Below are 15,896 nucleotides of genomic sequence, written 5' to 3'. Positions count from 1 at the left end.
GAAGTGAAAAAGGTAAATAGAGGATTTCTCTCGTCTCAGGGGAAAATGAAAGAGTGTTGCACGACCATTCAATACAGGGTTTCTCAAACTCTGTCCTGGAGGGCCACTGTCCTGCAGAGTTTAGCTCCAACCCTGATCAAACACACCTGAGCAAGCTAATAAAGGTCTTCAGGATCACTTGAAACTAGGGCTGGGCGATATATTGCATCACATTGTTATGCGCATCTCGTCAGTAAAGCCGTTTCCTTGATTAGTAGTAAATCGCCATCACCTGCTTTCAGATGGAGCGGCATTTACTACAAAGAGCCGTAGTTAACTGACAAGCTGAGCCATATCGCATCAATATCGCGGACGTATCGCCAGCGATAATGAATGCGATATGGCTCAGCTTGTCAGTGAACTACGGCTCTTTGTACACAGCAAAAACTCCAGTGTTAAATTAACACTCCTGTGAGTGTATATGAGTCCACACAGTGTTAAAGTTAATGAGATAATTAAGTGATTAATTGAGTGATGATTGAGCATTATTGAAGACAGCTAAAGCAGAATCACTGAAGGAGAAAATATAAAATTGTAAGCCACCGTTATGGCGATCATTGTTTGCTTTAGTTGGGCGCTTGACCCTTATGTTATTAACTTTAGATTTTGTTTGGCTGTTGTATCTGAGTTATAACTGCCAGATGAACAAAGAAAAAAAGTGATCTGATGGTGTTGGTTATATTATGACAGTCATCATTTGAACTCTATGTTTGCGATTTGTGCTGTTGGTTACAGCATAACTGTGATTCTGCATAAATATCCAGAATTGTGCATATAAAATAAAGGATTTCTTAAAAGTTATTTATAAAAAAACATCTTTCTTTTAGGCACACACAGACATCAAGATTCAGTCTATGCATCTCAACAATGGGGACGAGCAGAATATTCAATTAGGAAAAGTAAATTACACAGACAATTCAGATTATAATTTATTCATACCGCAATGCATGATGGGAGCCATTAATGAGTTGTGATTGGTGGCAGCCACTGCAACATGCATTATTATTGTCACCATTGTTGAGATTCACAGGCGGATTATTGATGTCTGTGTCTCTAAATAAATTCAATTGAAAGTGTTTTGATCAGAACAATGTTTATTAAATATTTTGGATTATAAGAAAAATACTGATAATCATATACTGTAGAATCACAAAGCTGTTGCTATTTAGTAAAACCAAACTAACTAAATTTCATTTTTCAGATAACAGCATGATTATGCCAAAACATAACCAACACCATCCGAACACACTTTTTGTTGTTCATTTGACTGTTATAAATCAAAAATAGCAGACAAACTAAATTTAAATTGAGAGTATAAGGGTCAAGAGTCCAACTAAAGCAAACACTGATCGCCAAAACGGTGGCTTACAATTTGTGATTTTCTCCTTCAGTGATTCTGCTTGTTAACATCAGGTGTCTTCAATAATGCTCAATCATCACTAATTTAATCACTTAATTATCTCATTAACTTTAACACTCTTGAGTGTTAATTTAACACTGATATCTGCATCATATCTTCCATCTGAAAGCAGGTGAAGGGGATTTACTACTAATCAAGGAACCGCCTTTACTGACGAGATGTGCATAACAATGTCATGCGATATATCACCCAGCCCTACTTGAAACTCACAGGTAGGTGTGTTTGATCAGGGTTGGAGCTAAACTCTGCAGGACAGTGGCCCTCCAGGACCGAGTTTGAGAACCCCTGATTCAATAGTATGACTGGATTTCTAACAATGGAAATCTTAACCTCCTAAGACCTGAGTTTTGGTCAGAGGTGGAAAGTCCAGGGGTCAGAAAGTAAAAGTCCTGCCACATTTTTATTCCACCCACTCCAGTGTTAAAGTTAATGAGATAATTAAGTGAATAATTGAGTGATGATTGAGCATTATTGAAGGCACCTGATGATAACAAGCAGATCACTGAAGGAGAACGTCACATTTTTAAGTCACCATTATGGTGATCAGTGTCTGCTTTAGTTGGACTCTTGACCCTTAAATCATTAACTTTAGATGTTGTTTGGCTGCTGTACATGAGTTATAACAGCCAAATGAACAACAAGGAAAGCTGATGCACTGGTGTTGGTTATGTTTTGACATAATCATCATTTGTCACAAAACTCATTTGTAGAGTTTAACCTTTTGAGTACACAGAATAACATTTTCAGAAATATAAATATTACCCAAATATTTCTTAAAAGCTATTCTATTCTAATTACTTTATGGGCACACACAGACATCAAGAATCAGCCTGTGATCCTCAACAATGGTGACAATTATATACCATGTTGCGGTGCATTCTGGGTGCCACCAATCAAAACTCATTCATGGCTCCCATCATGCATTGCGGTATGAATAAATGATGATCTGAATTGTCTTAGTAATTTCCTTTTCCTAATTGAATATTCTGTTTGTCACCATTGTTGAGATTCATACACTGAATCTTGATGTCTGTGTATGCCTAAAAGAAGGATTATTATTTATTTATCAGAACAACGTTTAAGATATCATGTGGTTTATTTTGAAAAATCTGGATCTAATGTTATAGAATCACTGTGATGCTGTTATGATCATTATACATTTAAGTCAGAGAGTAGGCTTTAAATGAGTTCAGTGATTCAGGTCAAATGATGATTATATCTAAACATGATCTACAACATCTGATCTGATCTGATCTGATCTCTTTGTCATCCAGCTGTTAAAACAGCCAAACAAAATCTTTAGTTAAACATTTAAAGGGTCAAGAGCCCAACTAAAGCAAACACTGATCACCATAACGGTGACTAAAATATAGATTTTCTCCTTCAGTGATTCTGCTAGTTAACATCTGGTGTCTTCAATCATATCTCAATCATCACTCAATTATTCACTTAATTATTCTCATTAACTTTAACACTCTTGAGTCTGGATCCAAATAAACTCCCAGTAAAGTTCATTTAACACTGGAGGTTTTGCTGTGGGTGGAATAAAAATATGGCAGGACTTTTACTTTCTGACCCCTGGACTTTCCACCTCTGATGTGATGTCCACATATGTGGACAACCAGGTCTTAGGAGGCTACATATAGGTGAAAGTCGAAAAATTAGAATATCGTGCAAAAGTTATAATTTTGATGATTATGGCTTGCAGCTTATGAAAACCTCAAATTCAAAATCTCAGAAAATTAGAATATTAAATGAAATCAATAAAAAAAAGGATTTTAAATACATAAATGTCGGCCCTCTGAAAAGTATAATCATGCATATTTATATAGTTATATATACTAAATATATTAGTTTTACCTTTTAATTTGAATTACTGAAATACATGAACTGTTGCACGATATTCTAATTTTTCGAGTTTCACTTGTATTCCCTTCTTGAGCTAATTCGCTACAACAGCAAGTATAAAATGTGTTTAGTTGTGTGACGATAAATGTTCAATGAAAAAGAGGTTTGTTGCTTTGGTAAAACCCAAAAGATTGTAGAAATATAGACCCTTTTATTACATGAGTGACTGACAAGAACAACTACATCAAAAAACACCGGCAAGAAAAGCTGTGGGGGTCTTTGATAATCTTTGATAATGTTGTCTGATCTTTAATCTATAGCTGCTATAGCCCGACACATACACATATGTGTCAAACAAAATAAATTTTGCATGATAATTAATGGTTAAACGATTACAGATTTTTATTATTATTATTTTAAGATTTTAAAAAGTATAGTCTTGGTTAAAATTATGCATTTACTGAAATGAGAAGTCACACAGAACAGAATTAAATATATTATTTTATTTTGAAATTGTACAGTGATCTTTGAAATGCCTCTCGCGCATCCGTGCAGTGCAGCTCCTATTTCTTTGCATGGGGAAACATCAAATTCTCCAAAACTGTCCACTATAAGCTTATGAAAACATTTCATATTTGAAAACACCAATGAAACTTGACAACAACAACAGTCTCATAAAGCTTGTTTATTATGTTCAAATAGTGTTAAAAAGCTTGTAAAGTCTTTTTCATCCTATTTGTTTTTGGACAAACTAAAAAGAGTTATATAGTCATAAAAATCCTGGTGATCCTCTGTGATCTCTGTGTAGTAATTTTCATTTCTGAGGTTCACGCTCAAACACACTTGTTCTAATGTCTACTTTTTCTTTGTATTTCTCTATTTGTAGGTGCTGATGTCACAAAGATGGAGAAAGGTGAAGGGGAACGGCGCATTATTGTTACAGAGACTGCCTTAAGTCGAGCGATAGGTGCTAACACGACATCCATAGACCGACAGGGCAGGAAGAGCATTGCAATCCGTAACCGTGCTGGAGATAATGGTGAGACTTTTGATTTTTTTTTAAGTAAGAAGGGTTTGTTCATTCAATAGTATTACGTGCATAATTACGATTGTTACTGCCAGGTGAAAACAGCCTGTTTGTCCAAAAAGCTTGTAAAGTCATTTTCATCATATTTGTTTTTGGACAAACTAAAAAGAGTTATATAGTCATAAAAATCCTGGTGATCCTCTGTGATCTCTGTGTAGTAATTTTCATTTCTGAGGTTCACGCTCAAACACACTTGTTCTAATGTCTACTTTTTCTTTGTATTTCTCTATTTGTAGGTGCTGATGTCACAAAGATGGAGAAAGGTGAAGGGGAACGGCGCATTATTGTTACAGAGACTGCCTTAAGTCGAGCGATAGGTGCTAACACGACATCCATAGACCGACAGGGCAGGAAGAGCATTGCAATCCGTAACCGTGCTGGAGATAATGGTGAGACTTTTGATTTTTTTTTTAAAGTAAGAAGTGTTTGTTCATTCAATAGTATTACGTGCATAATTACGATTGTTACTGCCAGGTGAAAACAGCCTGTTTGTCCACATAACCTGATCACACTGAAATAAAAATGGCCATGCCGGTGAGTAGAAAGTGAGCCCTGTTTAAGCCCTGTGTGCCTACAGTCCACAGCTTGTTTGACGAATGTGTTTTACTAAAGAGCCAGACTCCTGCTGACTGGACCTGTAAATAAAACACTAAAGTACTGAAAGTTTGCAGATGCCCCCTAGTGCTCAACGGGCCCCTGCTTGAGAAGAAATATTGTTTTAGACCTCATTTTATTCCTAAAGTTTTCATGTCACCATCATGTGTAATGAATGTAAAGTTTCATTGTCTCATTCCCTCAAGTGGAAAAGCTATTCAAAATGAACTGAAAGAAGGTGATATTCTGTTTAAAACACAATCATGATATGTTGTGTGTGTGATGCAACTTCATTCAGATGATTCGTTCAGATTTCAAACACCACACTCTTATCTGTTCATATATTCAAAAAGCAATTCCTCTGAACACAAGCTGCCAGATAGTCATCAATGAACGTAATTGAATAAAAAAGTGATTGTCCTGAGAGAAATGGCCAAGTTGTACAGCTGCTTTTAATGTGTCAATTATTTTGACTTTACATTTGAGTTTGCATGTTCTAGAAGTTGCATGACTGAAGTATGTTTACACGACAATGATGTACAAAAATAGACGACAACGTTGTAAAAATGATGCCTGTTCACCGGATCTGCGAAAATGACCAAGTAGGGCTCGCTGCATCCTGCAGTGGATATCCAACCCCGCCCACATCCAAGTGTGACGTCAGAAGCCACTCCCATGTCCAATAAGTAGGTTAGGTTTTAGGTGGGTTTAGATTAAAAGGGTTTTTTAGGCATTAGGTTACAGTGATGGCCCATCACTGATGGGTAGGTTTAGGGATCAGTTTTTGGTGTAGGCAATCAGTACTGTGATTGACATGACCTATAGTGATGGGTAGGTTTAGGGATCAGTGTTTGGTGTAGGCAATCTATGGATATGAGTGTGGCTTCTGACATCACAATTGGATGTGGGCCGGGTTGGATGTCCACCGCAGGCTGCAGCGAGAGGCTTCTCAAAATGACTAAAAAGGCTGTTATATGCATAACAGGCCAGTAGTTGGCGATGTCACTTTGTCAAACACCTCACAAAAACGTATTACTCATGTGTGAGCACATTCATAAATTATTGACATTCATTTTGATTTCTCATGAACGGCTTCAGAATTGATTTCCAGATTTCTCTCTAATATTAATTTTTGTGATTGTCTCTAATTCCTTCCAGAATCACCAGAAAAAGAAACAGCTTCTATTAGCCAAATAGACGATGATGGAGAGAATGGGCAGCAGAAGAAGAGTTCAGTTTGATGAGATAAGACACGCCCACCAGTGTCAATCACATCATCAGCATTTCAGCTCAGTCTTTTATAAGCTTCTGTAAACATCCAGTGAAAGTGAGAACGAATCTGTGTATTTTGAGCTGTTAAAGTCTTAAAGGCTTCTTTGGGTTTAGATGAACAGGGAAATGTGTTGATGGAAACACTGCCATATATAATTGTATTAATGCTTCACTACATATCTCACCTTTAAAGTGTTTTTCTTGACATAATACTAATTTGACTCTCACAGCTTTGATCTTTGACAATGATTGTCAGAAATGTCACACATATTTTAAAGATGTGTTTTACCACATCAGTAAAACTCTCAAACCATTATATGTAATGTTTTATATAATTAACACTAGTACAACAAGTTTTTTTTGTAAAAGTAAAAACAAGTAGCAATACATGAGGAACTATTTGAAAGAAAACACACTGCACTTTACCAGTTTAAAACAAGCAAAACGGCCTACGTAGGGCTGGGCGATATATCGCATGACATTGTTATGAGCATCTCGTCAGTAAAGCCGGTTCCTTGATTAGTAGTAAATCACCTTCACCTGCTTTCAGATGGAAGATATGATGCAGATATGAGTGTTAAAGTTAATGAGATAATTAAGTGATTAATTTAGTGATGATTGATTGAGCATTATTGAAGACACCTGATGTTAACAAGCAGAATCACTGAAGGAGAAAATCACAAATTGTAAGCCACCGTTATGGCGATCAGTGTTTGCTTTAGTTGGACTCTTGACCCTTATACTCTCAATTTAAATTTTGTTTGTCTGCTGTTATTGATTTATAACAGTTAAATGAAACATTTTCTTATAATCCAAAATATTTAATAAACATTGATCTGATCAAAAAACACTTTCAATTGAATTGTTTTAGAAACACAGACATCAATAATCAGCCTGTGAATCTCAACAATTGTGACAATAATAATGTATGTTGCAGTGGCTGCCACCAATCACAACTCATTAATGGCTCCCATCATTCATTGCAATATGAAATATAGCTGCGAGCAGCGATTACGGGCCCAAGCCGGTGTCGGTACCGCCGCTTTTGGCCCTTCATCGCTGATATATTTATATATATAAATATAAAGCCGGTGGCACCGCCACCCTGGTGCCTTTAGGGTTATTGTGCACGACGTGCAAAAAAATGTAACCCTGCTTTGACTGTTGAAAAGAGGTGTGCTGTAGAGCTTGCATCAGTGTGGGCTCTGCAAAAGTGCGCATCGAGGGCACATATCAACCACAAAGTATCCGTGAGCAACCTTCTGAAAGGTCAGGTCTACATCTGCCGTGTGTTTACATTATAGTAGTGAAGTTTGAAGCAAATCAGGTAAAAATAAGAGGGTGATTTCAAATCATTTTGAAAGTGACACATTTCCTGCTGCCAGTTGAGACTATAACCGGGGTTGCGGTGCCACCGGCTTGGGCCCGTAATCGCTGCTCGTAGCTATAAATATATATATATATATATATATATATATATATACACACGCACACACACATATATATATATATATATATGTGTGTGTGTGTATATTTATATAAAGATACAGAGAATATTACTTGCTTTACCTGATTAGAATGCTACCTTGAAAAACAATAATTTAAATTAAATCTCACCCAAAAGAGAAATCCCCCTGCCACCTCCCCACACAGGATTGTCCTCAAACAGAGCACTAATATGTTTATTTTTAAGTTACACATTCTACATTGATTAAAAAAGAAACATCAAAAGTGTTTTTAGTCAGAGTATTATTTTATACAGAAAATGATGAGGATGAGGTTAGTGTTTTAAAATTACAAATGGAAAACAAATATATTGAAATATAGCACATGAATTTTAAATTCATTCATCTTCAATTACCAATACAATCTTACTTTTATTTAAAGCAAACTATACAATAAAAGATGGGGGTTATATGCATATTTTGTCATTTAAAAAAAATACAAAATTGTTATCCAAAAAGACAAGGACTTAGAGATTTCTTTATCCTTTAATGCAGGAAAAATCATACAACCAGCCACACACACACACACATAAACACAGACAATATGCGTGGCAAGTTTTGTAACTGTAGGTAAAACGAGCAAAGATATAACACACTTTATGTGTTCTTTTTTAGTCATAAAATTCATTTCTTCGCCACGGCCAAACCGTTCGAGATATCAAAAATCCGTCCGGAATTTAGCATCCTCAATGTCTTGACTTCATGCTGACCGAGATTGGTTGTAATCCGATCAATTCCCAAGGAGAATTAAATCGAATTTCAGGGGTATGCGTTTCCAAACAAACCATAATAGCCGGCTTCCTGTTGGGCTGTCGTAAAACTTAGAGCACGGAAGTTGTTCAACCCAATGAGATCTATAAGTGTACCGAGTTTCATATTATTACATGCAAGTGTGTTTGACTTATGGAAAAGTGTTCGAATCCCAGTCCAGGGGGCGCTGTCGAGCCGCCCTGACACGCCCGGGTACCAGCTTCAGCCCGGCCCTGATGGCCGCGGGTTCTGACCCGTGTGCAAAGTTTCAAGAGTTTTAGAGGATGTAAAGGGCCCCAAAAGCCCCCGAAACCTTGAACAACAATAATTAAAAGCATTCTCACTCAAACAGACACATCCCCCTCCCCCCACAGACACAGAGGTACACAGAGAGAGGGAGAGAGGGAGAGAGATTACTCCAAACATCCACATTCAAACCAAAATATCTGACTTCCTGTTGTTCGGAGCCAAAATCTGTAAATTAGAAAGTTGTCCGGCTTGATCTGAACAATATGCCTACCGAGTTTTATAATTGCAGGTAAAACTATGAAACTAACCCTCTCACTTTTGTCAAAAGGTGGCGCTACTTAGCTCCTGTACCACGTCCGTTTCTGAAACTTTGCACATGTCTACTGGCTAATAAATGTGACATGACTGTCGAGTTTCATGCAATTTCAAGCATGCTAAGAGTCTCAAAAGCATCCTAAAGTATTTTAAAGTTTGATGCGTTGCCACGGCAACAGTATCAAAGATATCAAGAATCCATTCACTGGTCTACATCTGCCGTATGTTTACATTATACAGATGAAGTTTGAAGCAAATTGGGTTAAAATAAGAGGGTGATTTAAAAGCATTTTGAAAGTGACACACTTCCTGCTGCCAGTTGGTGGCGCTATAACTTTGACTCACAATAGCCACATCCATGTGATCGGCCTCTTACAACGAACACACTGCTGAAGTTTCATTAAGATCAGTGTATGCATGGACAAGTTATAACACACTTCCTGTTTCACGTTTCTCGCCATAATTTCGTTTCCTTGCCACGGCCAAACCGTTCGAGATATCAAAAATCCCCTGGCAATTTTTCCTCCTCAATGTATTGACTTCATGCTGACCGAGTTTTGTGCCATTTCTTTGAATTCTCTAGGAGAAGTACTTTAAATTCCATTGCATGCGTTTTACAAACAACCCTAAAAAGCCGACTTCCTGTTGGGCTGGGGTAAAAAGTAAGAGTATGAAGTATATATGAACCGATGAGATCTACAGTATATGTGTACCGAGTTTCATATTCTTACATGCAAGCGTGTTTGATTTATGGACCAAGTTTTCGGACCCCGTTCCAGGGGGCGCTGTCGAGCCCCCCTGCCACGCCCGGGTACCATCTTCAGCCCGACCCTGATGGCCGCGGGTTCTGACCCGCGTGCAAAGTTTCAAGAGTTTTCGGGCACGTTAAGGGCCCCAAAAGTGCCCGAACAGTCGTAAGAAAAAGAAAAGAGAAAAAGAAAAAAATATATATAGCTGCGAGCAGCGATTACGGGCCCAAGCCGGTGGCACCGCAACCTCGGTGCCTTTAGTTACCTAAAGGCACCGGGATGGTGGTGCCGCCGGCTTTGGCCCTTCATCGCTGCTCGCAGCTATATTTATATATTTATATATATATATATATATATATATATATATAAACAAGCCGCCACCCCGGTGCCTTTAGGGTAATTGTGCACGACGTGCAAAAACATAACCCTGCTTTGACTGTTGTGTGCTGTATAGCTTGCATCAGTGTTGGCTCTGCAAAAGTGCGCATCGAGGGCATCAACCACGAAGTATGCGTGACAAACCTTCTAAAACCTAAAATGAAAAATGAGACACCCTACAGTCTCATGGATTTAACGTACACATGAAATAACTACACAAGACCGAAAATTCATATGAAGTGTGCCATGTGGGACAGGGCCTATGATCGTGAACCACAATAGCCACTTATATTGATTTTGCCCGGCCATCATTTCCCATGTTTGATTTCTGTATTTGACCGATTGTTTACCGTTGCTGACTACATTCTGCCTGGCCCAATCTGGATTGTTTATTGGACTCTGATTCTTGCTGCCTGCCTCGGCCCTTTGCCTGTCAACCTGGTTTGTCTCTGCCTTTTCTGTTCTGCCCTGTTTGCCATTGCTCACCCTTTCTGTCTTGACCATTCTTCAGAAAAAGCTGCAAATGGATTCCCCTGGCCTGACCCTGCCTCGATACAACACATGCTGCATCTGCTCACTATCTGCCGATCGGCTCTGGTAGTTCCGCTTCAGCACTGATGATGTTGTAGAAATAGTGCGCTCTGTTTGGTCTGGATTATTCTAGATTTTTTATTTTATACAGAAATAAGTTATTTATAATTCAGATGAGAATAAAGTTAGTGTTGATTAAAATGAAGGAAAACTTTGATTGTATTGATCTGAAATATAGCACATTAATTTTAAATTAATTTAGGTTCAATTACCAAATATACAATCTTAATTTAATTTAAAGCAAACAATACATTTAAATACATTTAAATACATATATGGGTTATATGAATATTTTGGAGAAAAAATTATATGTATATATATTATTAAAAATAATAATAATATAATATATATATATATATATATATATATATATATATATATATATATATTTACATATATTTATATATCCAAAAAGATAAGGCCTTAAACTTAAGCTTGAACAAGGGTTAAACTCTTGTCACTAACAGACACCAAGGCACACACACACACACACACACACACACACACACACACACACACACACACACACACACACACACACACACACACACACACACACACACACACACACACACAGTTTAAAAGCAAAAAGATATTTATCCAACCCCATTTAAAAACAGTCTGTGAGTGCCATCTTTTGGACATCCATCATATTGCATAGGTTTTCAAAAATTTTAAGGAAAACATATATATATATATATATATATATATATATATATATATATATATATAGCACATATGTATAAATGAACAGGCTTGGGATGTCAAGATTGCAATGCTGGTGTGTGTGTGTGTGTGTGTGTGTGTGTGTGTGTGTGTGTGTGTGTGTGTGTGTGTGTGTGTGTGTGTGTGTGTGTGTGTGGGTGTGGGTGGCTCAGCGCGATTGAACAGTGTGTTACACATAAAAACATACTCCGTCATTTTCTTCATACAGGACATCATTCAAACTGCAAAGTGTTTAATTATATTTGTGTACACTCGCAATAAAACACAACATTGTGTTTTTGTTAAATAAATTAAAGTAATACATCCACCCGAAATGGCACTAATTTTAAAATTAAACTAAAATGCTCACGGCTGCACGGGCATTCATAACTGTGCGCGCCCACGGTGAGGAACGAGCAGAACAGAGTGAACGTTGTTTAGTTCATTCCTACTTCCATAGGAATTAATTGAAAAAGCTCGCTCTACTCTGCACCATTATTAATGTCTTGTGCGGACGTCCGTATTTGACTTCGACTTCCAAGTTAGCGATTTTAAAGCTCCCAGCGGTGTCACACGTTGATTAACCGGTGGGAAAATATTCTCATAGTAACGTCCCTAATATTTATATATAAATAAAACAGGCCTACCTGATTTTGAACACAAGAGGGCAGTATAGCACTATGTATGATTTGGATTTTTTTTTTTGACTAAACAACCATTCTGCCTCTTTTTAAACTTGAACATAATTCTTTAATTGAAAAAAATGAATAAAATGGGTTTAGTTCTAATATTTGTATAATTTTATATGATTATATATGACATATTATGAGATGCTGTCTGGACCTGTGGCCTTGTTTACATTGATTTGCTTGAAGATCTTGTTGATGGATTTAGGGTCCATCTCTAACCTATCAGCATCATCAATACCAATTGTTACGTTGGAATAAACAGAGGATTCAATTGCAAGTGATTACACACATTTATTGACAAGAAAAATGGAGAGTATTGAAACAGGGTCAGATGTTGATGTGGTGTCTGGAACCATCTGAGTCTTGGCAGCGCAGGGACTGGATGGGCAACCCCGAACCTCCGTGAAGTTGAGTGGAGCGAAAGGGAATCCAATCCGCCGCTGAAAAAGGAAGGAATGACGTCGTACGATCCTCGGGGAAGACTATTCGCGAAACTACGCAGAATAACAGACAACTCACAGGAACAAACCCAACGATCTGACAAACACAAGACAAATCACAATGAGTATCAGATGATGAGTGGCAGCTGGTGCTGATAATCAGCTGAGTGCTAATCAGCGGCCAGACCCACACGCACACTCAGGCCACATTTACACATAGCCAGGTATTTAGAGAAACGAATACCCTCTGTTTTCACTAATAACATTGTGAACACAACATCGTTTACAAAAAAGTTGTCATTTACATCAACCCGCATAAATACGCCGTCGAGCGCCATCATAACTATGCCAAACTGGGCACTCATATGACATTAAGCATTTTCTAGCGCATAATGTGACATAAAACCCTGTTTCTCCCAGTTGACGCACCAACACATAACCAGCGTTATCAGAAATCTCCACTTTGGTCGGAGTTTTTAGAAATAATCGTTTTCTGTGATAAAAACGGGTTTTTTTGTGTAAATGAGAGGCCAAACCGCAGGGAAATACCTGCGTCTTCCCTTCGTGTAAACGGGGCACCATACACACAGAGCGAGCCAGTAAATTCATGAGCCGTGACAGCAATACTATCAAGCGCCATATCACATTCAACCGAGAAATCATGATTGTCAAACCTCTTGTAAAAATAATTCAACTCATTTGCTTTTTTCAGTTCATCTATGTGTGACTGTGTGTGTTTGTGTGGATGGAATCACACTGAGAGCAGGTGGATGGTCACTCAAGAATATTCTTTACTGAGCCTGGGACAGACAGAACTGGGACAAACACGACAAAAAGCTGGTTAGTGGGCAGTGCATTCACGCATCAATTTTGCTCATAGATCAGCAGGAGAGATCTGAAACTCTGCTCGATATACATTTTTACAAAGTGATCGTGAACATATAGTGGAATAAAACTCAGAATAAAACATACATTAAAGAAAATATAAATCACTGTCTCTGTTCTCATTTCTCTTATCACTTCACATAAATAGATGAGAAACTATAAACTTAAGTAATCATCATTTTACATATTTTTGTATAAATGAAATACTGAAAGTGAAGAATGCAGACCTAAAATGGCCCAGTTACACAGTTCAGCACGTGCGAGCACATAGCATGTGTGTGCACATAGCACGTGGGTTAATGCTAACACTCAATTTAGCTAACATATTTTTACACAGAACATGACAAATCTGAATAAAACATACCTGGGACAAACACGACCAAAAACTGGTTAGTGGGCAGTGCATTCACGCATCAATGTTGCTCGTAGATCTTAAATGGAATCAACAGAGAATCGGAGTTCACAAGCAGATTAACATACACAGTCATCACATTTCACCATCGCAAATAACACATTTGACTCGACTGACAGAGCTAGGGACTGACACATACATGAAGTAAACTTGTGTGCAGTATTAAAGTCCATCCTTGCACTTTAAAACATAAACTCCGTTTTTAATGACGCAGCGCTTTTTGATGCGACTTACCAGTAGGAGAGATGTGAAACTCTGCTGGTGGTGACGTAACTCCGCCCGCAATATCACGCACACAAATGCGAGTGACGCAACAGCCAATTGCAGTTTTGCCCATTTAAAGCATGAATTTATAAACATTATTTTAAACTCTGTTACATACACCCCCCTAAATTCTGCTAAATTGGGCTAGAACCAGCATATGTAACAAACTAGATGTACAGTAGAGATTGCACAAAAAAACAGGTGTGAGTAAAAGAGCTTTACAATACAGTACGTCAGAATTTATCTCTTCCCCAGGAAGTGTGAAAGAATGGAATGGTACCAGGTTCCACACTTAACACAGACTATAGGGGGTGCAGTCTACACGCTCCTAGTGATTTCAAATGCATCTCTGCTCTTCAAATATCTTTTGATGCAAACAACAAACTCAGACTCTTTTTTAGAGAAGAAAAACTCACTTCAAAGTCATACTCTAAACAGCTAACTCTTAGATATGAATCCTTATTCAGACATCTTACATTAAACAAAAATGTTCCTTAACAACTCCACTACAAAGTTAGTTCCTTGAAAAATAACTTGTGCATCACTGTGTGAATCACTTTCCACAATATTCTGACTGACAATTTTACAAATAAGTCTGTTAGGGGGCTTAACTGATCTCCCTAATCGTGTAGTGATGTTGCCTCTATGTGTACTTGTAGGTTGACTGCAAATGACAGGGTCAAGTCTATTATCAGGTTCAGGCAAACAACTGGGGTACTCATTTGGTATGGTAGTAGGCACACTTTCTGCACTTTCAGCAGGTTGAGGAACATGCTGAGGTTCTGGAATGTACTGATCATTGCCAGGGCACTCAGGAGTTATCTCATCAGAAATGTCTGAAACTCCACCACAACTGGCATCCTGCATATCGTCACTGGCATGCGTTCCATCCATCTGCAATAACCATTCTGATGTCTTTGAAACGTGATCAGGATCATCCATCAGAGCGGAGTCAAGAGCGCTTCCACGGGTAGCATCAGTTGAATCTGATCGAACTGATTCTTCACCATCATCCTTCAGCCATCATTCTTTGCCACTCTGAACATCCTTAATCCTGTACACATTAATCTCTGGTCTCACTGATTGAACCTCATACAAAACAGAGTCCCACTTGTCCGCGACTTTCCTCTTGCCTTTCTCTCCACGGTTAGCCAGCAAAACTCTGTCTCCCACTGCTAAGGGTAAACCTCTGACCTTCCGATTGTAAAGAATAGCATGACGGTTCTGCTCTTTGAGACTGTGTCTCCGGGCAATTTCTCCAGCTGCGCTCAGATCTCTTCTCAGTGCAGTGACAAACTGATGGTGGCTGACCACCTTCTCATCGCAAAGGACATGCTGAAACATGATGTCGATAGGCAGCCTCGGGATACGCCCAAACATAAGTTAAAAAGGGCCGAACCCGGTCGTTTCATGCACAGATCAATTGTAACTGAAGATTAATGTTCTCAGAAGCTGTGTCCACCTCGCCTTGGATTTCACTGGGAGAGCTCTTATCATGTTACCCAAGGTCCTATTGAGACGTTCTGCCTGACCGTTACCCATAGGGTGGTACAATGTGGCGTGCGATTTTTTAACACCAGCCATCTCAAGCAAGTTCTTAATGATTTTACTTTCAAAATTTGCACCCTGGTCCGAATGTATTCTCCTTGGAAATCCATAAATGCAGAAGAGGTCATTCCAGAGGCGATGGGCAACTTGTTTAGC

The 15,896-nt window shown here is 38.3% G+C and overlaps 1 protein-coding gene across 1 annotated transcript in view; it reads left to right on the top strand.

The window, feature by feature from the left end:
• The window catches only part of LOC143746090 (uncharacterized), a 48,316-nt gene extending 41,208 nt beyond the window's left edge, over positions 1-7,108 (top strand). The window contains exons 10-12 of the mRNA XM_077237822.1: positions 4,194-4,346; positions 4,631-4,783; positions 6,147-7,108. Coding sequence (XP_077093937.1) covers positions 4,194-4,346; positions 4,631-4,783; positions 6,147-6,229 — 389 coding nt within the window. The 3' untranslated portion in view covers positions 6,230-7,108. The remainder of the gene's footprint in view (positions 1-4,193; positions 4,347-4,630; positions 4,784-6,146) is intronic.
• Positions 7,109-15,896: the final 8,788 nt, after the last annotated feature.

This window comes from Siphateles boraxobius, unplaced genomic scaffold, assembly GCF_051911475.1.
Source record: "Siphateles boraxobius isolate OS27281-9 unplaced genomic scaffold, OSU_SipBor_1 21, whole genome shotgun sequence".
In the NCBI taxonomy this organism is placed as follows: domain Eukaryota; kingdom Metazoa; phylum Chordata; class Actinopteri; order Cypriniformes; family Leuciscidae; genus Siphateles; species Siphateles boraxobius.
Note: the sequence above shows the minus strand (reverse complement) of the source record. Positions and strands in the feature narration are given on the sequence as shown.